The sequence below is a fragment of the Sminthopsis crassicaudata genome, chromosome 6 (genome assembly GCF_048593235.1).
Source record: "Sminthopsis crassicaudata isolate SCR6 chromosome 6, ASM4859323v1, whole genome shotgun sequence".
NCBI lineage: Eukaryota > Metazoa > Chordata > Mammalia > Dasyuromorphia > Dasyuridae > Sminthopsis > Sminthopsis crassicaudata.
In genome coordinates, this window is record NC_133622.1 from 72,901,665 (window position 1) to 72,927,890 (window position 26,226).

The 26,226-nt window shown below is 35.9% G+C and overlaps 1 protein-coding gene across 3 annotated transcripts in view; it reads right to left on the minus strand.

Moving 5' to 3' along the window:
* Nucleotides 1–10,019: 10,019 nt before the first annotated feature.
* Nucleotides 10,020–26,226, minus strand: part of OTUD4 (OTU deubiquitinase 4) — a 51,302-nt gene continuing 35,095 nt past the window's right edge. For all 3 annotated transcript variants that reach the window (XM_074276652.1, XM_074276653.1, XM_074276654.1), the window contains 8 exons: nucleotides 25,940–26,102; nucleotides 24,512–24,629; nucleotides 22,601–22,656; nucleotides 21,376–21,465; nucleotides 20,027–20,165; nucleotides 18,369–18,632; nucleotides 16,244–16,284; nucleotides 10,020–15,319 (listed from right to left, as the gene is read on the minus strand). In XM_074276652.1, the coding sequence (XP_074132753.1) occupies nucleotides 14,096–15,319; nucleotides 16,244–16,284; nucleotides 18,369–18,632; nucleotides 20,027–20,165; nucleotides 21,376–21,465; nucleotides 22,601–22,656; nucleotides 24,512–24,629; nucleotides 25,940–26,102 (2,095 nt within the window). In that variant the 3' untranslated portion in view covers nucleotides 10,020–14,095. The remainder of the gene's footprint in view (nucleotides 15,320–16,243; nucleotides 16,285–18,368; nucleotides 18,633–20,026; nucleotides 20,166–21,375; nucleotides 21,466–22,600; nucleotides 22,657–24,511; nucleotides 24,630–25,939; nucleotides 26,103–26,226) is intronic.

Consider the following 26,226-nt stretch of genomic DNA (forward strand, 5'->3'; position numbering starts at 1 on the left):
AAATATGGCCATGGTAGGATCATATCCCATTCAATGACTGGGATCAGCTACCCTGAACTACAAAGTGCCTTGTTTTGTTGTAAGGGATAGTTTTCTGGAACAGAGCAGGAATATGCTGGTAAATGTGGAGGATATAAGAGCAAAAATTTTAAGGAGGAACTCATTTTTTTTACTTCCTTTACTTTATTTATTACTTCCTCTCCCATAAGCCCCTTATGACTTGGGCTGCCAGTCTACTTTTCCCTCAGATTATCAGTGACCTAATGGCCAAATCAAATGGCAATTCTTAATTCTTGTCCTTTACAGTTTAATTCTGTTTGCCCATAAGATAGGTGTTCTTCCATCAACATCGGAAACACCACATATTCCTGCTTCTTTTCCAATTGCTCATCTCAGGTCTTTTCATCCTCTTCCCAACCTCTCATTTGGGTATTTGAAAGTTTGTCATTGGTCCCTGTCTCCTCAGCAGTCTCCTTGTGAAAGTAGTTCTCTGGAGATTTTGTGGTCACTTGGACTGAATTGCATTTCCAACTCTACCCCACTATCAAGTGTGGTGTGGTCCTAAGTTCCATCCCTGCTACAGACTTCCTTTTTCCCAGTTGTAAAATGAAAGTGGAATTAGACATGTGATCTATAAAAATATCCCAAACTTGTATTTCTCATCTTCATTCAGGAAAATCACCTTATCACCTTGGACTTGAGTGTGGGAAATTAAGTCTTTCTTCCTATCCTTGTCTTTCATTCTGTTATTGATACGCCACTCTCATTTCCATCTCTCTGAAATTCCTCCTTTCTGCAGAGTTGTCTGGATTCTGGTACCACCTGGATGATCTTTCTTAGGAATAGTTAAGCATATCACTACACCAAAATAATTCAATAGCTTATCACTTCCTGAGTAAAATTCAAATTTCTTCCCAGCTTTAAAAGGCCAAGATTTTGGTACCACCCTATCTTTTCCAGGTTTATTTACTTTTACCACCTCTATATTCCTTTATCTTTTTTCAAGTCCAAAGGGCCTTGGACTGGGCTCTTATCTCTCTAGATGCCTTAGACATTCTTTCAAAGGCAACTCAAAATCCCTTTATATCAATTGTTAAGGGGGGGAAAAAACTGCCTTTCCCTTCACACCTCACCTAACACTGTCTAAATTGTAATGCATTTTTCATGTAGAGCTCTGTATTAAGTAGCTGCTGAGTCTTAACCCCATGGGGGTATGGCCTTCTAAATTTAGCCAAGTGCCTAACATAATGCTTTACACATGTATTTAATGTTTTTGATACAATTTGTAAGTAGAACTTGGAGGTTTTTAACTATATAGCATTTAAAAGATTATGTGGTATTTTCCTCATATCAACCATGTGATAATAGTACGTACGAGTAGCACCATTTGACTAAGTAAAAGTAACTATACTTGCTTCAAGTCATTAATATATGCCTATATTAGTGATATCAAGCATTATTCCTATTTATAAAACGTGTAATTGGGGGTATAGAAAGAAGAGGAAGGCGAAGAAATAAGCCCAATAAATAGCATCCTTATAAAAGAAAAAAAGGTCTGCTTCTTATGAATTTAGATCCTTTATGTAAAAAATTGAAAGAAATAAGGATAGCAAATGAAAAATAAAAGGTTTTACTTAAGCAAATGATGTAAATGAAATTGGCCAAGGGATAATAAAGTGAACTTTTGGCACCCTCAATTTAAAGGCATTAACAAGTTATTGTGTACAACTAAAATCAGTTTTATTAGGATCTCTTCTAGGATGTATGCCTAATTTTACTTTGTGTACTGGTATGTAATAAAGTTGTGTTTTTTTTTTTTTTTTTTTTTAAAGATCTATAATTCATACTCAGGCTTAGCCTCCAATTACATTTTTCTCATTTATACCACCCACTTGGTAAATTTTTCAAGGTATAAATTATTCAGTGCTTCCCTAACCTTTTATCACAGTGACAAATGATATGCCACTAAAGTTATGCAGCACTGAGACTGATGAAAAAGGAATATGGTTTTCAAAGCACTTTACACATATAATTTGATCTGGAAAGATAGACTGAGCCCCTTCATGGAGGGTTAAGTGCTAAGGCTGAGAAATGTTTATTCTGTGATATGGTTAGATCTGAGTATCAGGAATATTTTAACTACTGTGGGAGGGTACAATGGAGAAGGGAGTAAACATTTTTGGTATTTGAGATTTGCATGTACAATTATGTTTGAGAACAAAAGTTGATAAAACTAGGTGGTTTTTTAAATTTAACACTATTAAAAGCATTTTTACAAACTAGCCAATACTGTTCAAGAAAATACACATTTTTTAAAAAAAGAAACATGTTAGTGATGATGAGCACTGAAAGTATCAATTGCATTTCCTGTAACTCCAGATTTTCTAAGCAAATTTAGAACTCAAAATATGCGTGCTAAAAATGTCATGAAAATTATCCATCCATATGTTTTGAAAATAAAAAGCTTTAATAGAAAATAAATGAAATGTTTAAAAAAAAAAAAAGAGGCAGCTGGCCCCCCTGCCCTCAAAGAGCACTAATTGGTCATAACTTGATATGCCGACACTAAAGATGGTACATATGGTATTTCTAATTTAATATAAAAAGCTTACCTATGGGAGAAAATTGGCACCAGACTGTGGTGTAGAGGGGAAAGTTAGGAATAAGGAAATGACAGCACTTCTATCTGAATAACCTGGAGCAGGGCATTTCACTGCTGCTAACCTCAGCATCTGTATGATAGAGATAATTCTCAAACTAGATTATTTTCATAGGACCAAAGTGAACAAAGTTTCTATAAACAGGCATTTGCCTTTACAATCCTTCAGAATCACTTATTCTTCCTGTTATTTCATATCAAAATTCATAGTACTTTCTTTTACTCTCTTTACAAAAAAACAAACAGGCCTTTCCCACCTCCCTACTTTGGCATTAGTACCACCCCATACTTAGAATTCATTCATAGTTCAATAGACACACCTTTCCTGTATACTACCCTAACGTGATCTCCCCAGTTATTTTATTTTGTATGTTTCAGTACTCATTTACCCACTCATACATTTATTATATCTTCTCCATTCCCTGCCTGGAAAATGTAAGCTCTCTGAAGACAAAGACTCCTCCATTATTGTCTTTGTATACCCACCATATTGCAGAGTTGGCACTAAAATCAAATAGAACTGAAACTTGAGATACCATAAATCACAATACAAAAGTGTCTCTGAGGCAATCCAATACCAGAAATTGGCTTTAAAAATAGTACAATTTGTCAGGGAGAATGGGCAGCAGGATAGACATCTAGTACTCCTATTGCTAATAAAGTGGTCAAGGGAAAATTAATCCCTTCTGGCCAATCCTTTCCCCACCAAAAAAAAAAAAAAAAAAGACCCCTATTCCACTGTTTGTACAGAACTTTGGGAAATGTTTTTGTCTTTTTTTATATCACCCACACTTCCTAATATTGCCTTCCCCCTCCCAGAAGGCTCTACTTCATTTAAAAAGAGAGAGGGAAGAGGGGGGAAAATTAAGTAAAACATTAAAAAAAAAGTTTGACGACACTCAATGTCCCCCAATCCTGCAAACAAGTGAAAAAAGCCAGTCTTACTCATGATCTTGCAGTATCATATTCTGTGGGGGATTTTTCCCTATCTACTTGTTATCTATATATTTTTTTCTTTTTCCCTGGTTCTTTGTACTTTACTTTGTACTAGTTAAATATTCCCAATGCTTTTGAGTATTCATTTACTACACAGTAACATTGTGTGGTACTCAGTTTGGGATTTTTTTTTTATTTTTACTCATTTATAGTAAAGAGTTTCCTTTGTCCATCTGTTCTGAAGACTAATCTAGATTGCAAGCTGAGACTAGGACCCATTGTTCTACTTTTCTTGTCCTGCCACATGGCCTCATCACTGGATTGATCAAAAGCTGACATTTATGTAGTGATACACAGTACAGCTTGTTCATGCAGGAAATCCGGCAGAGAACCATTTAAGAAGCCATTGACTCAAGAGGAAAATACCCCCAGATTTTAAGTCCCCCGTAGCAGAGGTGCTCTGGAGCTCTTAAAGAACGCTCCTCAGGAGCAAACAGTGAAGGGTGAAAAGCAGGTGACAAGACCATTTCTGGCCACAGGATTTGACGAAGACAACCTCTGGAAGCATGAAATGTGCTGGGACAGATTACCCATCTCCAAAGCCATTCTCCCCAGGGAAGACCTGATGGTGATATATTTGGCATAGTACTAAAGTTGGCTAAGACACATTATTGGCTCTGTGGTTTAGTGAATTAGCCTGAAATAATGAGTTGATTGGATAGACACATCTGAAAACTTTTTTTTTTTTTTTTTTATTTTAAAGTTGACTGTGATAATGCTTATCCCAAATATTTAATTTGGCCAGTAGTAGTTCCACCCAGGAACTTACTTCCCCCTCATGTTTGGTAGGTTGGCTTTTCAATAAAAAGCCTAATGGGTTTTACTTAGCTGACTATTGTTACCATTAATCAGGGTATTTTAAAAAATAAATAAAAACATGTCATGAGTTGCATCAACAAATAGGTAAAATCCACTGCTTTTAAGGACTGAGTAGCTACAGTGATCCCCTTCAATAATAAGTTATTGGCCTATCTGCAAGACTAGCCTTGTCATTGGACTAATCTAGAGCTGGAGGTATAATTTGTATTTATACCTCCAAAGACAAGTAAATGCCAGTACAGCATGCCATTTCAAGGAAACTTAAGAAACTACTGACTTAGATGGCTTAGTTGGAACTTAGGAGAAAATACAAATGATGAAAATACAAGTTTCAAATACCTGGTGTTCAACATTGGAACGTTCTTAAGTGTATCAACAATTAACAATGTTTACCAGCAGAAGAGGAGGGCCATACCCTGAAAGGTAATTCCACTGAGCAAAGCTCCCCCTCCTCATAAGGTACCTGTCCCAGTCTGCCAAATTAAGGTCACAAAAACATCTGTAAGTCCTCATGGTTTCGAAGCCAACTAAGCAGAAAGTGATGATGGGAACACCCTGAGCCTCTAGGACCTGAGCTAAATTGAACCATAAGGACAGTTTTGCTATCTTTAAAGGGCAAAGGATCCTAACTTGCATGGGGTTGGAGGGTTGGGATATTTTCCCCATCATACCACACAGTTATTGTTCCTCCTTTGTTCCTGAAGGGGACTGATGACGGAAGGTGACAGCGTGGCTTACAGGCGATTTGGATTTAACATCTAGACAAAGGACCGCTAGAGATGGTCCCAAAAGGGAGATTCCTTGGTGGCGAAGTTGGTCGAGTCTTCTAGAGGAAATTCCACCACTGACCCACTGGAGAAAAGAAAAACTAAGACACAGCAAAAGAAAAGCCAATATAACAGGCTCTTGAAGGGGCTAACTGACAGACAGAATGACAATCAGAAATTGCAAACTTGGCAATGGCCTCTCCTTTGAAAGGACTAAATCCCAGGTCTAAACCATCTGCTGAATCCTTGCCAATCACAGTAAAGAGATAACACTGGGGGTTGGGAGGTGGGGTAGAAGCAGCATCAGGACTATGGTGGACATGTCTATATTCGTTTTTCAGGGAGAACTGCCACCATTTAAAGTCTCTGACCAGGCAGTTAAGACCTCTTTTTTCAGGGAGATCCAAATTGGGAAACCAGCCACTGAGGAACTGACCAACTTCTGTGGGAACGGAGTTGACACATTCGCCTTCCTCTTTTTGCCAGAGAGCAAGCCATCTCACAATCTTACTCCTTTGTCTTCTAAGCGCTCTCTGGGAATGAGCTGTCCAGTCACCAGTGGGTTGTTGTCCTTTGTTTTTGGAGATGACCAGATGAGGGAGTTGATATCATTATGAGCAAGTAAGTTATATTTGAGCAAGAGAGAGCCTCGTAAGGTCACCAGCCTCACTTTCTCCTCCAGAACCACCTGGGTCCAGTGGCCCAGTACAAAACAACTGGAGGTGGTGGAAGACTAGCTATTTCAAGCTAATTTCTATAATAGGCCTCAATATGCCTGAGGCAACATCCAATTCAGTAATTAAGACTATGTAAGAAAAACCTGAGGCAAACAAAGAATGGCCTTTTGGACTCTGAGTTTTACAGTTAAGAGCAAGTAAGGAGCCACACTCGACTTCCCTTGGCAGGGCCCACTCTCCTGCTATTGGGTTTCCATCACTGCTGAGGTCTGATGCACCACACCCTGCCGATATGGCACTCTAACTCTTCCCACTGTGCCAGGCCCACCTGTCATCCCACTCCTGTAGAGCTAGAAATGTCTCGGCCGCAATCGGTCTGCCTGTATGGGGGCCACACAACTGTACCCAGTTTGTGATTGAACAGCTGGAGCCCGATGGTTCCCCCACGCTGGGCTGGGCATTGTCCTTTCATTCCAGGACAGTCACAACAGGATCTATATTTGTCATGTATACTATGGTGTCCTTCCACACTGGGACAAAGAAGACCAAAGGGGGCTAGTGACAGGCATAGGAACAAGCACTACACCCAATTCCTCACACCAAAGCAATGCAGCCATTCCGGCCAGGGTATGTTCAAGGGTATCTAGAACCTGAATCCCAGAGGGGTCACCCTCCCTCCCCCCCAAGTTCCAAAGAAACAGGTCTATCTTCTTAATCAATGCACCACTTCATCCTCAGTCCAGCCAATCAGCTGGAGTTGCAATGGGCACATGTGACCTTATCCCCATTTCCAGAATCATCTCTGGAGCCCTAAAGAGAATCAGGCAATTTAAAGTCCATTCACCTCTCAATAAAACCCATGCAATTACATCTCCCAATCACCTCCTAAGGGCCCTAGGCCAGTCCTATGCAGCTCGTTCGGACAACTGAAAATTCCTTAGGCTGAGGTATGGCAGAGATGAACTGGATACCACCATCACACTTCAGACCCAAGAATATACAAATTCAACTTCCTTCCAAATATCACTTCCTTCTAGACACATTTTGTAATGAAAAACGAGCATATTTACATTAGCCATCCTTAGTTGACTGTCTTGTCTCTGAAGGTTGGGAAGCAATTAGTCTCTAGATGCGCCCTCAAAAGCAGAGGTCAATTCAGTCCCATGGGGCTCCTTCCCTGACCCCTCACAATGATCCAACAAGCCTATTCCAATGGTTGGGGTCCACCTCAGACCTTGTGCCTGGGAGTTCAAGTTCTCCATTATTAGAATGAACAATACTTAACCACAGGAGAGAACAATGATATTCAACACATGTTCCCAGGACCTTGGAAATTGATTCAGCTGAAGGAAATTCCCTGGCCTCTATCCATCCATCATGCTCTACCAGTTCCTCAGGCACTCAGGATACGACGTCAACAACCTGAGCCTTTGGTAGCTTAATTTGTATGAGAGTACACAGGGTTGCGATGTGCTACTAGCACCACACGTCCACACCTTTAGATTCCTAATACCTGCCTTTAGGATTCAAAAATAAGTTCATAATTTACAATCTGAGCAACAAGTTAAAAATCACATCATCATTTTATCACATTTACAAAAAACAAACTACTAGATAAATTCTTGTAGGACTTGGCTCAGTCCTAGGCAAGTCAGAAAGTCTTCATAAATATTTAATTCCATTTTAATCACAATTTATTACTAAAGACCAACAGTCTGAGTCAAAAACAATATAGCATGACTATAGAACTGTTCTGGCATGACCTTGTTTTTGCTTGTAATCACAAAGATGATTGTTGGTATTTGTCCTTTGCTCTTGTAGTCAGGGAGGTGAAGCCATAATATGCAAGTGAGTCAGAAGTTGAGAGGGCTGCACAAAATCACCAGCCTCCCTTTCTTAGTCCTCTGGGTCCAATGGCAAGATGTACATGAGGGCTGGAGATGGCCTTGGATACAGGAGACCTCAGCAACTTTGAAGTTGTGGTTGCAGAACAGTGGGGTCACAGCTTGTCTGAGGCTGGCTTAAGGCGAGGTAAGAACTGAAGTAAAGAATATCTATACTCATGTAGCCCAGAGGTACCTTCACAGAAAGTGAAAGTGCTGCCCAGAAGTTTTAAAGAAGACTTAAAACAGTACCAGATAGATTACACATGTCATGAAGTAAGAGCACAGTATTGAACATTGGGCTTTGCAGTCCCCTGCAATGTCAATAAATAAGAAATATAAAAAGGAAAAAATATTAAGTATAGAATGAGATTCAAATCTTCTTGTTATATATAATACAGATAAGCAAAAATCTCAGCCCCTATTATTTGTTAAAAATTATTTTATCTGCAGACCTTTACTAAAGAAATGGGATAAGGTAATATATATGTAATCTGTATTTTTCCACATTAATGTACAATTGTGGGCAAACTGTATAATTGTCTTACATACATAAGCCCATGATTACTGCACTAATCCTACTTTCAACAACTAACCAATCCCATGTTGAAGTCACCATTCAGAAATGATGCAACCTTGTCCAAAAGAGAAGCCGTGACTTAATCTTCATTTATTAATTCGAGATATTGCTGGAAACATATTTCCCTATAGTCAGTGATCTTTTTTCACTTTGTTTCAGGTAGCTCATTTCACTAAAAATCTATTACATGCTTAATAATGTGCCAGACACTGTGGCAGACACCTGTAAAATAGTCCTTTTTTGCAAGAATTTTATGATATAGTTAAAAATTATCTATATGTATAAAGCACTTTTTCTTAAGGCAGCATATTTTCAAATGGGCACTGCAGAAAACACTTTTGCGAGCTTAAATGGAAGGTTTTGTAGAAGAAAAGGGACTTGAGCTAGAAATAGTGGGAAAAGGGGCTGCCAGGTATGGGGAAGAGAATGTAGTATCCAAGTTAGTATCATTTTAGCAAGAGCAAAGAAACAAATTTTAAGATCATTCAAAAGATTGGTTAGATAGATGGGTCACTGAATACTAGTGAAATAGGGCTTACAATTTTTAACCAGCAATTAATCCAAGTAGCATTTGAGACTCTGAAAGCAGTATAGACTGGAAGACAGAAAGAGAGCAAAAATAATGTAAGAACAGTTAGGGAGGCAGCCTTTTCAAAAAGCGATGCCAGTAAGGGCCCAGACAAAGGTGGTGGCAGAAATGGAAAGGGACAGACACAAATGAAAAAGATTATAAAAGAAAGATTTGGTGTATTTCCATATTTTGAAAATGGAATTGACTGGTAAAAAAATGAACCATTTTAAACTTTTTAGTTGAGTTTCAAACAATCTAAGAACTGGAAAGATTAACCATTTTTGGCTGGAAAAGGCTGTGATTTTACAGTATCTGAACTGTAAAGAAATGCATGACCTTGAGGGACATGGAAATAGTGACAGACTTTGAAGGAAAAAGTGATTATTTGAAGGCTTTCCTCCAGAGAAAAAGTTAAAAGTTCTTTTTAACACCAATGCTAACCAATTCTCAATAATCTATACTCAATACTAATAAAAGCCAAATACACTTTTTAAAGGTATTCTTATAGGTAATTTCCTTGTGTAAATCATTGTTTAAAAGTAAATTACAATTTACTCCTCTTTTCTCTAGGTAGTGCTATTTAGCATATAAATCAGTTTTATGCAGCTGCTTCATCCTTCCTAAAGATAAAAAAACAAAGAATAAGAAAAGGAAGAGCAAGTAGAAACAAACAACAAGGGAGATATTGATGGGATTATAGTAAATTTGGAGGGTTTGGGAAGGTGGACACAGGACAGTTTTACATGTGAAATGAGGGTGTGGTTACTTTAACAGGCTACTGTATTTTAAAATAACTTTACAAAGTATTATACAGAAAACTTCCAACATTAAGAAAGCATAAATACAGGCAAAAAGAATTGAAACAAGTCCTCTGGGAGAGGTATTATTAATAAAAAGATAAGAAAAATTAAAATCATTATTCTAACTATACTTTTTAAAATCTTCATACTTCTCTTTAACCAGTTAAACATTGTAAAACCTTTCCTCCAAGTCAAATTCTATTACTTTATTGACATGCTCTACTATACTAATTGCTAAAACTTCTAAATCAAAGCATTTCAAGAAGCTTTTGAGACAAACAAAATTTAATATATGCACAGTTTTATGTACAATGCAGCATCACACCATGTAGGGCATTTACTATTATTTTATACATTCAGATACTTTTGAAACACTTCTTAAGGCTACAAAACAGAACATAGAAAAATAAACAGGAATATATTGAACACTTACAAAAAAGTGATATGATAAAGAATATAAAGTACTATTTTCCTTTTAACACTTCAAAAGATATATATGTGTGTATGTGTGCGTGTGTGCGTGCGTGTGTGTCTATATATGTGTGTATATATATATATTTTTTTCTATACAAGTAACATCACAAAGGATCACATCTTCACATGCTTAAAGTATTATTTTTCAGTGTAAGGCTATTATCATTTTTTCATACATATAAGATTTTTTTTTCTAGTTCTGTAACAATGCAATTTCTATTCCATTCAAGTAAATTCAACCTCAAAGTTGCTGTTGCCCCACAATAAGACATGCACCCACCCCTCAACTAGGATACTCTATAACTGGTGTTTCTGAAAAACCTATCTTCGGGAAAATGTCCCAATTAGTGAAAAACAAATGGCTGTTGCTACCTGGCAAAATTACTTAGTTCACTGAATTGACATATGGACCATCTATCACTTCAACTGAACCAAACACACAGTAGCATTTAGACATAAAATCTGGGGCAAAACACAGTAAACAAAGATACTGTAGTGTAGCCAAATGTGTACTCTTGAGCTACACTCTTTATGGACCTTTCTTAGTACCCTAAGAGAAAGTCAAAAAGTTTTACTTCATCAAAAACTGAAGGCTAAACAAAAAAGATGCAGTGATTAAATATTGCTAGTTTATGAGATGGCTGATCAAGTTTCTAAGCCAGAAAGGGTTAGAAAGGAACTTTTATTGCACCAGTCTGAAACAAGTTAGAAGTTCATAAGTATTTTAATACAACCACCTTAAGTCACAAAAGAAGCAACTAACACACTAGTGAGAAAGAGAAAAGGGAGATTCAGCCACATAAGCTCTATCACAGTTGGTGGGGTCTGGCAAGCTTTGTAGTTCATAACAAACTACAAGCTTGGGTCTGCCATGGGAGATGAATCAATGTGGATTCAAGGAAGCAGTGTGCAGAATTCCTAAGACACCAACAATATGCTGGTTGGAAAATAACTAGAATGAAAAATAGCCAATCCTCCCCAGGTCATAAGCTTTCTGAGGATACTGGAAAGCTCTGTAATAATAAAGGAATGAGGGTAGAAAAACAAGTCACAGAGACAATGCCTAACTGGATAAAAGCTATTAGGCAAACTTTGGTCAGTACTTCAATAATTTTACTTTAAGATGCAGATTTCTATAAATGGAGAAGTCCCATAATTTCCAGCTGTTAGTATAAATGATTCCATTCTTCTATACACAAACTTGCTCACATAAGACCACTGTAACTTTGAGCTATCACACATAGAAACTTGTGTGACAACTTGACAAAATAAGTTGAAGTGAAAGAGGAAGGAAATTATATACTTGACTCTAATTTGACCTCAGCTTAAGAAAAAAGTCCCTAAATTTTTAAAAATCCACATCTGTAAGGATTGTTAAATTATATAAGTATTTTTTTGTTTTTAAAGCAGAGTTTGTTTGTTTTTATTCCAGAGGTTACTGAGCAAAGTACTATCTCCTAAAAAATCGCTCTCAACATTTTCAATTCTATACCTTAAAAACGGGGCATGGAAAACAGTTCTGTGTTTTCTTCAGAAACTACAACATAGTCTGGACATTCTATCACCCAAGTGTTTAAGGCAGCTAGTGATTGTGTAAAAACGAACAATATCCTTTTATAAGCCAATTTTTAAGCATTTCCAGAAGACTGGATGAAAAACTACATTTCCTTGCCTCCTGAGATCAGAACTTTTAGCTTTATTTAAACCTAATAATCTAAACATATCTATAAATGTGGCTTTCATGAAGATTATCTGTAGGCAATTAATAAGCATGGGCTATAAAGGTGATTTTTCTAGCTTTTAACTTTTCTTCCATAATTCAATCATACACAACACTAAAGGAAAAAGACTTTAGTATTACCTTCAGCAACTGTTCTAGCTCACAAAACAGCCGATGTGTTCACCACCAGCTTCCCTAAAGCATTTTTGGGAGCATAAAACAATTAGTCATTAAAGATTTTTTTTTTTTTTACCTAGCACCGTCAATAATAAAATGCTGTCTTTCAAAGTGCTCTCAAAATTTTAGATAACAGATAAAATTTAATCACTACTCAATTTGGTAGTACCCGAACTTAAGAATTTGGCTAATTAAAATAGCACAGAGGTAAATAACCATTAATACAGTACAGTAGAGATTCACTAAGCCCAGCTAAGATCTGAACTTTTCTGAAGGTTACAAGGAAAAAAAAAACCTTATCTTTTTCAGGCTACCAAATTCAAATAAATTACACTTTTTAAAAAAGTATTTTCTAATAAAGAAAAAAAAAGCCACTACATTAATTTTTGGCTAAGCATAATACATGGCATGCAAAGAAAAATCACTGTTACTTGCATAGCATGGTCTCACTCAAGCTTCCTGATCAAAAAGTAGATAATCTCTTAACCATGAAAAAAGAGGGTATGTTTCACATTGGTATGTACAGATATAAAATATAAACTACAGTTATTATTATTTTTTTTTACAAAGAAACACAGATGACTAATACTGTGTTATTCAGAGTCAAATCTCCAAATAAGGACAGAGTGCAACATGCAAAGGGGACAAATGGGATTACTTGAGGGCCCAGTGAAAGGTTAAAATTAAAAAAACAAAAAACATACATTCTCATCACACATTCACAAATGCTACCTAAGGTAACAAGTTGGTTTTAAAATACAAAGCAAAATCCATCTTCTAGCAGCATCCTCTAGAAAGGACTGGAAATCACAGTCATCTTTTTATAGAATAGAGCCAACTATCTGAACATGCATATGGAAAATGATAAACATAACCAACAGTGCATGAAGAACCAAAAACAAAACAAAAACATTAAAAAAAAAAAAAATCCAGTAGCTCTCCATATAAACTTGTCAAGCTAAAAAAAGAAAATTTTCATGTTTATATGTCTCTTCTCACAAAATATTTTGAATCTGTCAGTGCATTAGTGTTAAAGTGGCATTAAAAAATTTCTGCGGTTCTAACAGGTGCAGAATTATTTTCAAAATGCATAGCATCTACATTTCGTTCGAGTAGGCACCATGATATTTACACCAGTGCTAAGAATTCTTGGTGGGAACAGCCATATCAATGAATTTCCTATTTTTTTTCCACAAATATCTATTCTTGCCTGCAATCTCAAGTTCAACAAATCGCTCTAAAATTCAAAAATATACCCTATGAATATTAAAAGAACTATGTACAACATTTCTAAGACACAGGTTAATCGGCTGCCTTATATGAAATATTAAAGAGAAAACATTATTCAAGTTTGACAGATATTGAGATGAAAGGCCTTTGGGTTGGAAGCATATCAAAGACAACAGTGTTGTAGGCTGAGAATTTTTTAGCCCAGTTTATGACTAAGGCATTGCATAATAAAATATACATTTCTATTTGGTGCAATGTTATCTTTTTAGACTCTAAATCATGTCAAACACTATATTTCTGTCATTTCAGTAAACATCATAAGCATACATTTTCAACACCTTATATCACAAACTCAAACTGTATAAGTTGGGGAAAAAACAATACTAAATCTACAATGGTTTATATTAAACAGGTTTTTTTTTGTGGGTTTTTTTTTTTTTTTTTTTTTTTTTTTATATTTTACACACTTATTTTCTAGGTTTCTATGGGGGAAAGGGAAGAAGAAAGTGACACTCAAATAATTGAAATCAAACAAATCTTCAATGAAGAGAAAAACATAATGCCAGGAATTCATCTGCCCCTAAGTCTCAAGCTGAGGTTACTTGGTTAGGGAGAGAAGCTATTTCCAACTTCAGGGTTTGTGTTTCCCTTTATTTAAAAAATAAGACAAACCTTTGGGAACATCAAGCCATTCCACTTTGCAAATGGTTCTCTCTCTGATACTCTCCAAAAGTCACCATTTCTAAGTGTGCTGTCCCCTGTGACCATCTCCCATGCCTGATCTCCTCCTGTCGCCCCTATATGGTCTCCCTCTAAAGTTCCGATGATACTGAAAACCTTCCTCCCTGCTTCTGTTGGGCTGCCCTTTCCAAGACTCTTCACTTCTTGGGTGCTGGTACCCTCCTCTACTAGAAGCGTAGCCCCAGTCATTTTTGTACTTCCTGCCTCCATATGTCTGATTGTAGAACTGTTTGGATCTACCACTCTTCAGAATACTGGACACTTCATTTTCATCCTCAGAACTCTCTTCCCTTGCTCTCTGTACCCTATCTACTGAACTAGCCATTGGGCTCGCCAAGTGATCAGTGGTCTTGGAATCTTTGACTTTCTCTGCTCTTTCTTTAGGATTGGTTACGGTTCTTTTAGTAAGTTCAGGTTCTACAGTTAGTGGCAGGGATTCTCTTTCTACATTTAACATCTGAGGATGAAGATGAACCTTCACGTCTACAGAACCAGTAGCAAAAGATTTTTCCCCTTTAGGCATCCTAGGGATTGACTGCTCCACCTGGTCATCATGCTTACTGCTTACACTGGCAACGGGGAGGGGGAGTGTTGCTTCACCTCTCACTTCTTGAAATTGATCTGCTGCTGAGATTGAACTACATTCTTTAGAGAGATCTGGGTTTTCCAGGGGATGATCTAGGGTTCCTTTCTCATCAGGAGGCAGGACCACATTCTGTCTCATTACTGGATTTTCTATGAAACCCTGAAATGGATACCCATACCATAAAGGAGGAAAGAAAGGAGGTGCAATGGGGACTGCCCCTAAAAACGGATTAGGTCCAAAGGATGGCTGTGGAAATATGTTCTTGCCACCCATTGATTCATCATAATCAGGATGAAGCAACTGTCCAGGGTTCTCAGATTCAATATCGCCCTGATAAGGCATCTGTCCTTGGTTTTCTGACATCTGAGATGTTGGGATAACCAATGGTGAAGAAAACGTTGGAGACCCTGTCTCAGCCTGTGTCCCCCGGTCATTAACATTAGCTTCAGTTGGCATAGAAAAGTGTGTGTCTGTGCGTACACAGTCATTTTCACTCTGCGATGAAGGACCTTCTGGGAACCAAAGGTTGTGAGGATACACAGGAACCTGAACCTTTGGGTACATCCTGCAAGCAGCTATGTAAGCCTGGTGCAGAGGGTACAAATAAGAATGTGGGGCCCACATAGGACAACTATATGCCTGGAAAAAATGAGAAAAAAGACAGCATTAATATTATTATTAACACATACAATTAGCGTCATGTTTCTTTTGTCTGTAAAAAGCGAACCTATGGCTCAAAAACACTTTATAAAACCACAAAGAAAAGTAGGAAACAATTCTCTAATGTCATACTTTGACTTTAATTACCTCTAAGATTTTAAAGAAAGTCTCTTACTTCAAATGATCCACATTACCAATCCTGCCAGTACAAATGAAAATTTCAGAGAAGGTATAAGGAAAGGGCTACCTAGAAGCCACGAAGAAAAAAAGTAACAAAAGGAAAATATCTACTTCAGACAGTAACCAGGTTAAAAAGTAAATAACCAAATGGCTGACTTTAGCTGGATTTACCATTATTGGCTAATGACATTCTGGAAATCAGCTAAAAAACACAGCAGTTCATAATCCTATCTACCCATCTAGAAGAATTTTTTTCATTTATGAAGGCTAGATAGAATACATGATTACATCTTCCAAATAACCAAGAGCCCAGAACCTAAAACACAACTGTGACAATACCCCATATATCTATCCTACTTAGCCCTACTGGTTCGAGATGTCCGCACTTATTCTATAATAAAGCCAAAGATCTGTTTGCTGTTCTGGAGCTGAGTTCTCACTTAATTACATTGACCAATCCCTGGAAGCACTTTCAAAGAGTCAGGAAAAAAGGGTGTTGTCCAGAGATGAAATCAGTATTTTTCCCCAAAGCCAAACAATAAAAAATCCAATTGCAGTATATGGGAATTGTGTATAGCAGATAGCTAACTGTTGAACAGGTTAATTATCATCATGCAAAAATATGGATTAAAAACTTTTAAATCCTAAATTTAAATTCAGCTTTTATTTCAAGCAATTTCTATTTTTAATTGGGGGAAGTTGTTAAAAAATTTATATAATTACCTTTACACCAAGATTGAAGAAGAACCGTAGAATGTTTTTATCTAAAAAGAGAATACAAGTTCATATATTAAAAGTACACACATATTTACATTTACATACACTCACTATGATACAGTGAAGTCTTATCTGTTCAGTAGCTTTCATAATTCTTCAATACTATTAGTTCTTTTATCTATTATATAAGGAATTTGCTATTGTCTATTTTAGTTTGACCATCATAAGAAAATGGGATCTGTTACTATATGCTAGTAATAGCAAATCTGTGAGTGCCTTTTCTGCATTATAGCTGATAAAATGAAAAGACATTTATGTGTCTTCCTATTTCTGCATGCCATTTTTTATTCAATTTTTTTTAAAAAGCCCTCAATATTAACTAAAGTTACATCAACTATGATCCTAGATGGCCAAAATTCTAAATCATACAAAACACTTGTTCTTTATATTAACTGTATAATGTAACACGGGCTGTGCAACCATTTTCATATCAGTAAGACACACAAAACCACAATTTTCCCAAACACATAATACCATCGAGTAATCACTATGACTTACGTCAACTTTGTAGCTCACTAGGGTCTACAAAATAATGTGCTGAAATTTAGTAACAAAAATTATTCCTTTGTCTTAAAACATGTTTCACATGCTTCTTGCCATTTAACAACAAAAACAACTATGGGGGCAGCTAGGTGGCGCAATGGATAGAGTACCACCAGCCCTGAAGTCAGAAGGACCTGAGTTTAAATCTGATCTTAGACACTTAACATTTCTTAGCTATATGACTGTGGGCAAGTCACTTAACCCCAATTGCCTCAGCAAAAAAAAACAAAACAAAAGCAACTGCTTATCCTGGTTTATGAAATGGCTATGACAAACAATCCCAAAATGATACCACCAATTTAATAAGAAAACTCAATGACTATGCAAGTGGTCAATACAAAATCTCGTGCCTCCAAATCTGATGATCCCCCCATTGTCTCATTTTATTTACCAATATGACAGAGGAAACAGCAGAAATACAGATACAACAATTCTTGAAAAATAGTTTTTATCTTCCAATGTTCCATTCATAGGACTCAATTCTTATGACCTTTTGGCTACATTCTTGTTTAAAATATTTACTTATTGGTATGTAAGTGCTCAATAAAGGTTTACTGACTCTAACTTTCTGATCTAAAAGGTCATTCACTACCATCTATTTAATTTCCATCTCTACAATATTGATCTCAAATCTGTATCTTCATCCCTAGTCATTCCTGAGCTCCAGTCCCACATGGTAACCTCACATTACACTAAAATGGGAGTCACATCCCCCCAAACTAAAATTCCTTATGTTTTAATAGCATCACCATTCTCAGTCATCTAGATACACAACACCTTAGAGTTACCTTCATTTCTTCCTTCTCCTTTACCCACTCACTAGAGCTGATCAGTTAATCATTCTACCAAAAAAAAAAAAAAAAAAAAAAAAAAAAAAAAAAGTAGTCCCTTTCTTTCTATTCACACGAACAACCTTCATTCATAATTTTCATCTCTTCCTTATTCAAGGAATACTTCAATTTTATTTTTGTGCTCCCAATGCCTAGCACATAGTGGGTACCTCATAAATACCGTTTAATGACTACATTATATGTAAAAAAAAAATCACCTTATTTTAATCTATCATTGTACCTTTGCTATTTGCTCACAAGATTAATAAAAAAGTAATTCATGTCTCTTCTTTTGTTTTTTAATGTAAGAAACTTCTTTATTGGCAGAGATTGTTCTTCGTTTTGTCTTTATAGCCCCAATAACTAACACAGTGTCTTACAGACAGAAGACACTTAATGTTTACTGGATCAGATGAAATCTGATTTTAACTTATGTAACATTACAGTCTGATAAACCAAATAATTATTAGAATCATATGAATTAGAACCATTCTTCATTTGAAGCTAAAATTACAGAACTGAGACATACATTTTTATTAGTACCCAAAACAAGATTTGGCAGCATTCAAAAGCAACTTCTTTCATTGATAAAATAACCAGGTTTCTCCATTCCACCTAAATTATACTTGATCCTATTATTTCCCAAATCTGATTCTGCCTTTTTTATAACTTCAAATTAAATCAGAAAAACTCCTCACCTTTAGGTAGATCTTCCCCATTGTGACAAAGGGAATGAGGTGGGGCAATGGCTTGCTCGCCCTTTTCATTTAAAGGAAACCCTGGGTATAGCGGGTCTTGGTAAAGGCTCAATGTCTGAGGCAAAGGCATCAAAGGTTGATTAACTGCTTGAATTGACATAGGAACAGGAGTAACAGGAGCAGGTGCTAACTGAGCTTGTGACACAGGAGAATCTGGTCCAGAAGTCTGTGTCACAGAAAAAACGGGAATTTGAGCAGAAACACCTAAAAGGAAAGAAAAAATTAAAAATTACTGGAAAGTTTAAAAATAAACTCCAATTATAAGTAAAAATTTGTGCCAAGAATATAATTATAAAACTTAAGAGAAGGTACACTGGCAATGTGTATTCCAGGGAATTTTAACCTAGATTCCACATGCCCTCCAACAGGTCTGTGGAAAACTTTCAGGGGGCTCATGGACTTGGAACTTTTTATATTTTGATAATTATATTTCAATATAATTGAACTTTGTTAATATTTTGCATACCCTTTTATGTACAGAAAAACATTATTCTAAGAAGGAATCTACAGGCTTTTCCCTTTGCCAAAAGGAACCATGACACAAAACAAGAACTCCCAATTAACCTCCATCTGAAACATAAATCCTCTAAAAACATTCCTTTGGTAAGTGGTACTTGAACTGAACTCCTTTTCTTTACCACTTCCAATGATAGAAGACTCACTATAACTCAAGAAGCCCAATCAATCTGGACAGCTTTAAATGTTAGAAATGTATCTCTAATACGGAGACCAGATGTCTCGGTGTAACTTCTACCCATAATCCCAGGCAAGTTCTTTGCAGTCAAGTAGAATTTTTCTCTCTCATCACCTGACACCCTTTAAACCCAATTAGTGAAGGTGTACCTCTAAGATTTTCCTTCTCCAGGCTAAATACACATAATTCCTATAGCTAATCTTCAAATAAATTTCCTCAGTAGCCACTGATTTCTTCTAGATATATTCTAGAGCATCAATTTTCTTCATAAAAATGGGAAAATGAGACTTCCATGAAGTACAATGAGACTATCACATAACCTATCCTAGATACTATGTTTTTATTCAACCAAAATTTCATTTTTTGTGCTACGGCAGGTAAAAATTTCTTTCACAATAAACATCAACTATTACCTACAGAGGAACAAAAATAGAACAAACGTAAATAAATCAAGCACATGATACTAAATAACATACCTTGACAACAAAACTTATAGACAGATCAACAGGAAGAAATAAGTGCTACCTCGATTTTTCATTAATGATTGAAAATGTCATAGAAGACTTGATATATAGATAATTTAACGAGAGTATTTCTTTGTAAATTCTTGTTCAATTAACAAGCATTTATTTTCTCTTTCTTCAACTGTCTTCTACCCATTCCCCAAATTGAGAAGGAACTGATACTACTACAATGGTACATATGTAATCCCTCAATAATCCTACAAAAAATAATACAATTAACAAGCCCTGGGGGTAGATGAGAAGTATAGGAGCACAGAATCTACAAAATTGCTTGTGCTTTTCCTCATACTTATTTCACAATGCTCAGACCCTTTATTCATTTTCAAAATATAGGGGGAAAACAATTTAACAAACTGAAAATACTGATAGTCTTTCCCAACCTGTTGGTCCATAAGTTGTTGGTTCACTTGGCCAGACTGGCACAGTGGCTGGTAAAGAAGGCACTGTGGGAGGCAGATGCACCTCTGAAGGAACTTGTATGGGAGCTGGATTTGCCAATAATACATGCTCTGCTGGATTCTTAAGAAAAGGAGAAGAAAGGAAGAACAGAGTTGGGAAAGAGACATAATACATACACACGTTTCAAAGCACTGCAACCATTTTATATTCACTCAAAGCTGTCTCCTTTTTTCTAAAATAAAAAGGACAGGGAGATAGCAAGGTGGCACAGGGTATAAGAAGACCTGAGTTTAAATCAGCCCTCAGACACAACACTTACGAAGTTGTATGACCCTGGGCGAGTCAAGTAGCCCCAATTGCCTTGCAAAAGATAAATAAATAAAAGGACACAGATGAATCTCTAGAACAATTCAAAGTACTTTTAAAACACTAAATATTACCTATAGTTTCCTCATGCTAGAGGTAAAAAGAAATGTCCCTAAAAGAAGCCTAGCAAAATTCCTATTGCAAAGGTAGAAAAAGCTCACAAAACAAAATCAATTAGACTATAAATTTAAGGCAACATACTAAAGTCATGTCATTTGAGAGTGAGTCCAAGGGAGAAAAAAGGACACAAATAAACTCAGAAATTATTTGTACCACTGAACTAAAATCAAGAAATTCTCTGAATTAGAAATTTGGATCAATTTCTAAGGGAAAAAACTTCCCCTTTATTGGTGATTAAAATGGTCTTAATTTCCCCTAATCCTTTTAAGGAAACAATAGAATTGAGATTGCTCTGGAAAACAACAAAATCATTAAATTTTCATCTCAATTGGGGAACAGTTCAAGTCTGACTCTCACAATAGTTCATAAGTTATGAGTTTCAGAGGGGCCACCAGAGAACCTAGATAAGAAACAGAAGAAAAAAAGGCATCCAAATATATTACAGCACTCTTTAATGAAGCACTGCACCAATGAACCAAAGTAGTTTTATTTTTCCCATGTGAAATGTAGACATGGTAACACAAAGAATTTGAAAGTTTTCTACTCACACTCAAAGTCCTTAGGCACAAAAAATATGTTGGGCATGTTGACTTGTAAACATTATGAAGATCTTATTAAATATGTATATATGTCTCTCTAGAAAATGGCAAAAGAATTTTATATATATATATATATATATATAAAACTACTATTTATAAAGGTTGAGAACACATTCACTTTTTAAAAAATGACAAATTACAAATATTTTTTGCCCAAGTTTATAAATTACAATAAACCTCATGTAACACAAAATCAAAAATTCAGATTTAAGAGAATATTTTGGAAAAACCAAAAATATGCATACTTGTTCAGCAGGAGATGGACCCTCAATCTTCTTTGATTTTAAAGGTGAAGCTGGTGGACATTTTTCATCATCTTCAATATTCTTTGGAAACTAAACAGCCAAAGTGATTTTATAATTTAGAATTCCACAACATACATTCTAATATCTTCCAACACTAATCAACAAAGTCTATCCTGAAACCTCACAAATATTACCTTCTCAAAAATATTTAAAGGGTATTATTTATAATATACTTAGTGGGTCAGGAGATTGTAGGATAACACCAGAAAAGTTCTATTTCAAGACCACTTGGAAGGTTGTTGTGGGAATACGGCTCCATAAGTTTTATGCTATTCTGTGAAGTTTTAATTCAATTTGTTATAGACTACTCTTACAAATAAATATCTAACCATATTTCTTAGATAAGTCAATATAGACTGAAAAACATTCCGCCCCAACTTTACCAAATTTTTAAATGTTTCACATTCTTTTTCTCTTCTACAGCTTCCAGCTAATTACCCCTCAACTCTACTTCATTTCATTTTCAGATCTATTCCTAGCCACTTACACTCCAGCTCCTGCAATAGCCTCTAAAGTCAACCAGCTGGAGTATGTTAAAAAAAAAAAAAAAAAAAAAAAGGGATTAGACTCTGAGGACTGGAACAAATTGGACAAGTTCTTTCACCTTCCTGAGTCTGTTTCCTAGACTAACTTCCAAATCTCTTATATAGCTCTCAAGCTGTAACTTCTGAGTTAAGGCAGAAAGCAGGGGACTCGGAGCCACTGTTCTGAGAAAGATCACTGACTGCAGACAAAAGCAAATGAGTCTTAAGTGCCAAATAGTGATTCAACAGAGAAAACAAGGCAGTGGCAGTGAGAAGCTTCCCTCATACCCTGAAACAGCAGCTGTATTACTATTTGTGGTAAGTCAATTTTAAAGGGTTCTTAATTTAGAAAATTTTCAGTAGTGACAAAAATATTTCTCTCTGGTTTTTCTTAACTTGCATCTGGAACTTCTGAACCTAGTGTAATAAATGACAACATCTCTATATGAAACAAATATAAAAGTAAACAAAGATAATTGCCAACAGCAGAAATCTTTCATTAACTCCTGAGTTCTATAAAAGAGATACATGGATTCGAATCCGAAGGAATAGGTGAAAGTTTCATTTGGATACAGAACAAGTATTGAAGGCTAAGGGGAAAAAAAATGACTAAATAAAATTAAGTTCAATAAATTATTTACCTCTGGTGTGCTTGCCTCAAGTTTTTGATCCAAGTGTATCTGCCTGGGGTTTGAATCTGTAACCCACAAAAAAAAGTTTTGAATGGCCAGAAGTAAATCTGTAAATTTAATGGCAAGAATGCTAACAGATTAAGATGCTGAAGTAAAGGGAAATAATTGAATCTGATTTTGGTTTTTAAAAATTACTAGCTTAAGAAATTTAAAGCGTAAATTATTTTGGTTGTTTTCATCCAAGGATTTTCTAGAAACTTCTCTTTCGGGTTATTCATTTATACAACAAACCTGAATTCTATCCAAGGAACCAGGTAAAGTGACACGAGGGACACAAAGATAAGACAGCTCCTACTCCACAGAATGTAAAGTCTAACAGACAATAAGATGTATAAGAAAAATAAGATGTACAAAGTGCTAAAGGATTTCTCAACAATGATTACTGATAGCATCAGGGAAAACTTCCTTGGGAAGTAACAGGAACAGTATAAAACAAAAGGTGAGTAGCTTCGAAGTATTAATTGAAAAGTAACAATTTATTAGGATCTCTAGTACATATTAAAGTAAGTATAAAAAAGCGGAAAAAAGTTAAAATGGGATAATAGCATTATCTAATTCCACGAATTGCCCAAATCAAATGAAATAGTAAAAACAAAAAATGCTTAGGGGACAGTAGAGGTTTCATAAATTCATAAACATGTTGTCCCCCCCCTCTCATTCTCCTTAAATGCCAAGGTAAAGAAACTAGATATTTGGATGCAAAATGGATCAGTCAACAAGCATTTACTGAGTATCTACTATAAAACAGGTATTGGATACGGCAGTGGAATTGCAAAAATAAAAATGAAAGATATATACAAAATACACAACAAGAACACTAAGAATTTACATTTTAAATACAATAAAATCTTACTCTAAAATGTAAATACCATCCTTAGCTCCCACATTAGAAAACCCTGATTTAGAGAATGCCTTCAGGTAGAAGATGGCTCTAAAGCTGATCTCTGAAGTAAAGGAGTGAGAACAACAAGCATGCTGGTATGGGCTGGGAGAGGGCCCCAATGTCAGAGCACAGACAATGGAGTGTCCTGTGTCAGAAACAGGGAGGCCAGAGAGGCAAGGTTCGTCAAGGGTCTATGAGGTTACATGATGCTTTAAATGCCCTTAAATGCAATCCAGGGAAGATTCCATCTACTCCGAGGACCATGACAATCTCCATGACAGAGGGGAGGGTAACATGTTATAGGCAACCAGAAGGAAATAGAAACTTTGGTGGGAAACATACTGACCCTCAGGTGATGTTGACTAGCAGACAATGATTGTTACTCTGTGGCTTAGAAGAAAAGTGGAGGCTGAATTCATAGATATGGGAGTCATGCACATTAAAACCATAGTTGCAAGTAAAAGAAAGGATAGGACATGGAAGAAGGTATTAAGAGAAGAGAAAGTAGTTAAAAAACAAAGCCTTGGTGGATCTATGTATTAAATGGATAGAACAGTAATGTGAGGATATGAGATTGTGTGTACATATATATGTACATACACACACGTGTGCATGCTTGCTTAATAAAATAGAATTGTTGCCTAACTTGTGAACTTAAACCAGGCAATCATTCAGTCATCTGTATTTGTTAGTGCTGGGCTATAGCCAGAAAGACTCGAATTCAAATATTACTCCAACATTTATTGACTATGTGAGACTGGGTAAACCATTCACTCTGCCTCAGGTTCCTCATCTTACAGATGTAATATTTGTAATCTGTAATATTATTACTATAAAAGCATCTACCTCCCAGGGTGGTTGAAAAGCAAGTGAGATAATAATTATAAAGTGCTCCTAAAAGTGCCTGCTGTTTCTAGTAGTAGATATTTTACAAATGTGAGCAAATGTTGTTAATCATCCCCACCACGACAACATACCTTTATCTCTTCGTTCTTCTGCATCAATTCTTCGCCTTCCTTTTCTCTCACTCCCATGTGGTTTTCTCTGCATACAAGTATTACTGGTCTGAACAGCTGCCTGCCCAACAGATGAGCTCTTAAAAATATATACAAACAAAATCCTAGTTAAAATTTTAACTAAGAACCCATGTGAAATTTTTGCTTCTAACTTTTCAATCCAACTATTTCCACTGATACCATATTTGCTGTGAGCCCACACAAAACAAGAGGCCCCGATTTGGACCACTTCACCCAACACAGACAAAGTATTATACATACAGAAGAAATTAATAAAGCACAACAAGATATCTAAGCCTATGAAAAAATGAAGGATGTGGCATTAAAGCAGAAAAGCTTCTCTGATCATATCAAAGATGCTTATCAATTTGTTAACATAAAAAGAACTCTTCCTATCTAATAAGGAAACTCTATTTCTACACGTTGCTCCCAAGAGGCAGTCATGAGCTTTTTAAGAACCACCACTCTAGATTATGATCATTTTATGTTCTATTTGGATGGTGCTCACCAGATTCAAGAGAATTTTTTTTTTTTAAAAAAACAAGATCCCTAAATTAGGGGATTGGGGAAAGAGTGCTGAGTATTGATGAGCAGCTAGAAGAAACACATCAAAAATAAACTTCAAAGACAAGCTACACTAATAATTTAAGTTTGACTGTAACAAGCATGATAGCATATAAATGCCCAAATACCAATTGTCCTCTTCAAAGGTACCCACATTTATTTATTCCAAAGGTGCTATAATCCTGTAATAGGTATTCCAAAATACTTTGGAAAAACCCACGAAAGGTGTGTTTTTCAACACCAGTAGCACACTCCCTTGAACAATTTTAAAGGAGATTAAATTTTGTTTCAGGGAATGAATTTTTAATCTTCAGAAAGAGATAAAAAGTCATTTGGAGATAAATCTGTGAATAATGTGATTAATTAGGCATGAAAAATACAACTATTCATCTTATATGGCTAAAAATAGTTTCAAATACCAAAATGTGTGTTAGTTATCAGTAGAGTAAGCCCATAAGCTCTTATTTACAACTCTGAAGAATGAAGGAATATGTAAACTGGCTTTTAAAAAAAAATCAATCTTGTACTTCAGACATGTCTGACTGAATGCCAAGTTTTTTATTTCATAATTAAGAGCTTTGGACTAGGATTCAGGGTGCTTAGGTTCTATTTCAGAACTTGTCATAAATTAATTCTGAAATTTTAGGAGAAAGTTATTCTAGCTCAGGACTGGTACTCAGTCCCTCAATTTTTATAAGTGAGGTAATTACATTAGATCATGGTTAAGATCCTTGCTAAGTCTAGAATTCTATGATCATTTGAGAGGAGAAATATGAGAGGAAAAAACTGAGAAATGACAACTTTTTTCATTATTTTTATACGTACAGAGAGGGCTGGAAAAGCCTGTTCATCTCTGTGCTGAATTTCATACAATAAACGTGATTCTTCAAAAGCTTCCCTTTCTCTTCGCTCCTCTGGAGAAAGGCCAAAATGACTCCCATCTCTGCCAACGTGGTCTGAATCCTCAATTCTCTCACGTTCTACTTTTCTGTAAGGGCAATTTTGGTTATTCAAAAAAGCTAGTAAAAGAGACTGAGTTCCAAAAATCATACTCTTTGTAATATTAGCACAGCAATAGTTGAATCCTCACTTTTTTTTTCATTCTGATGTTC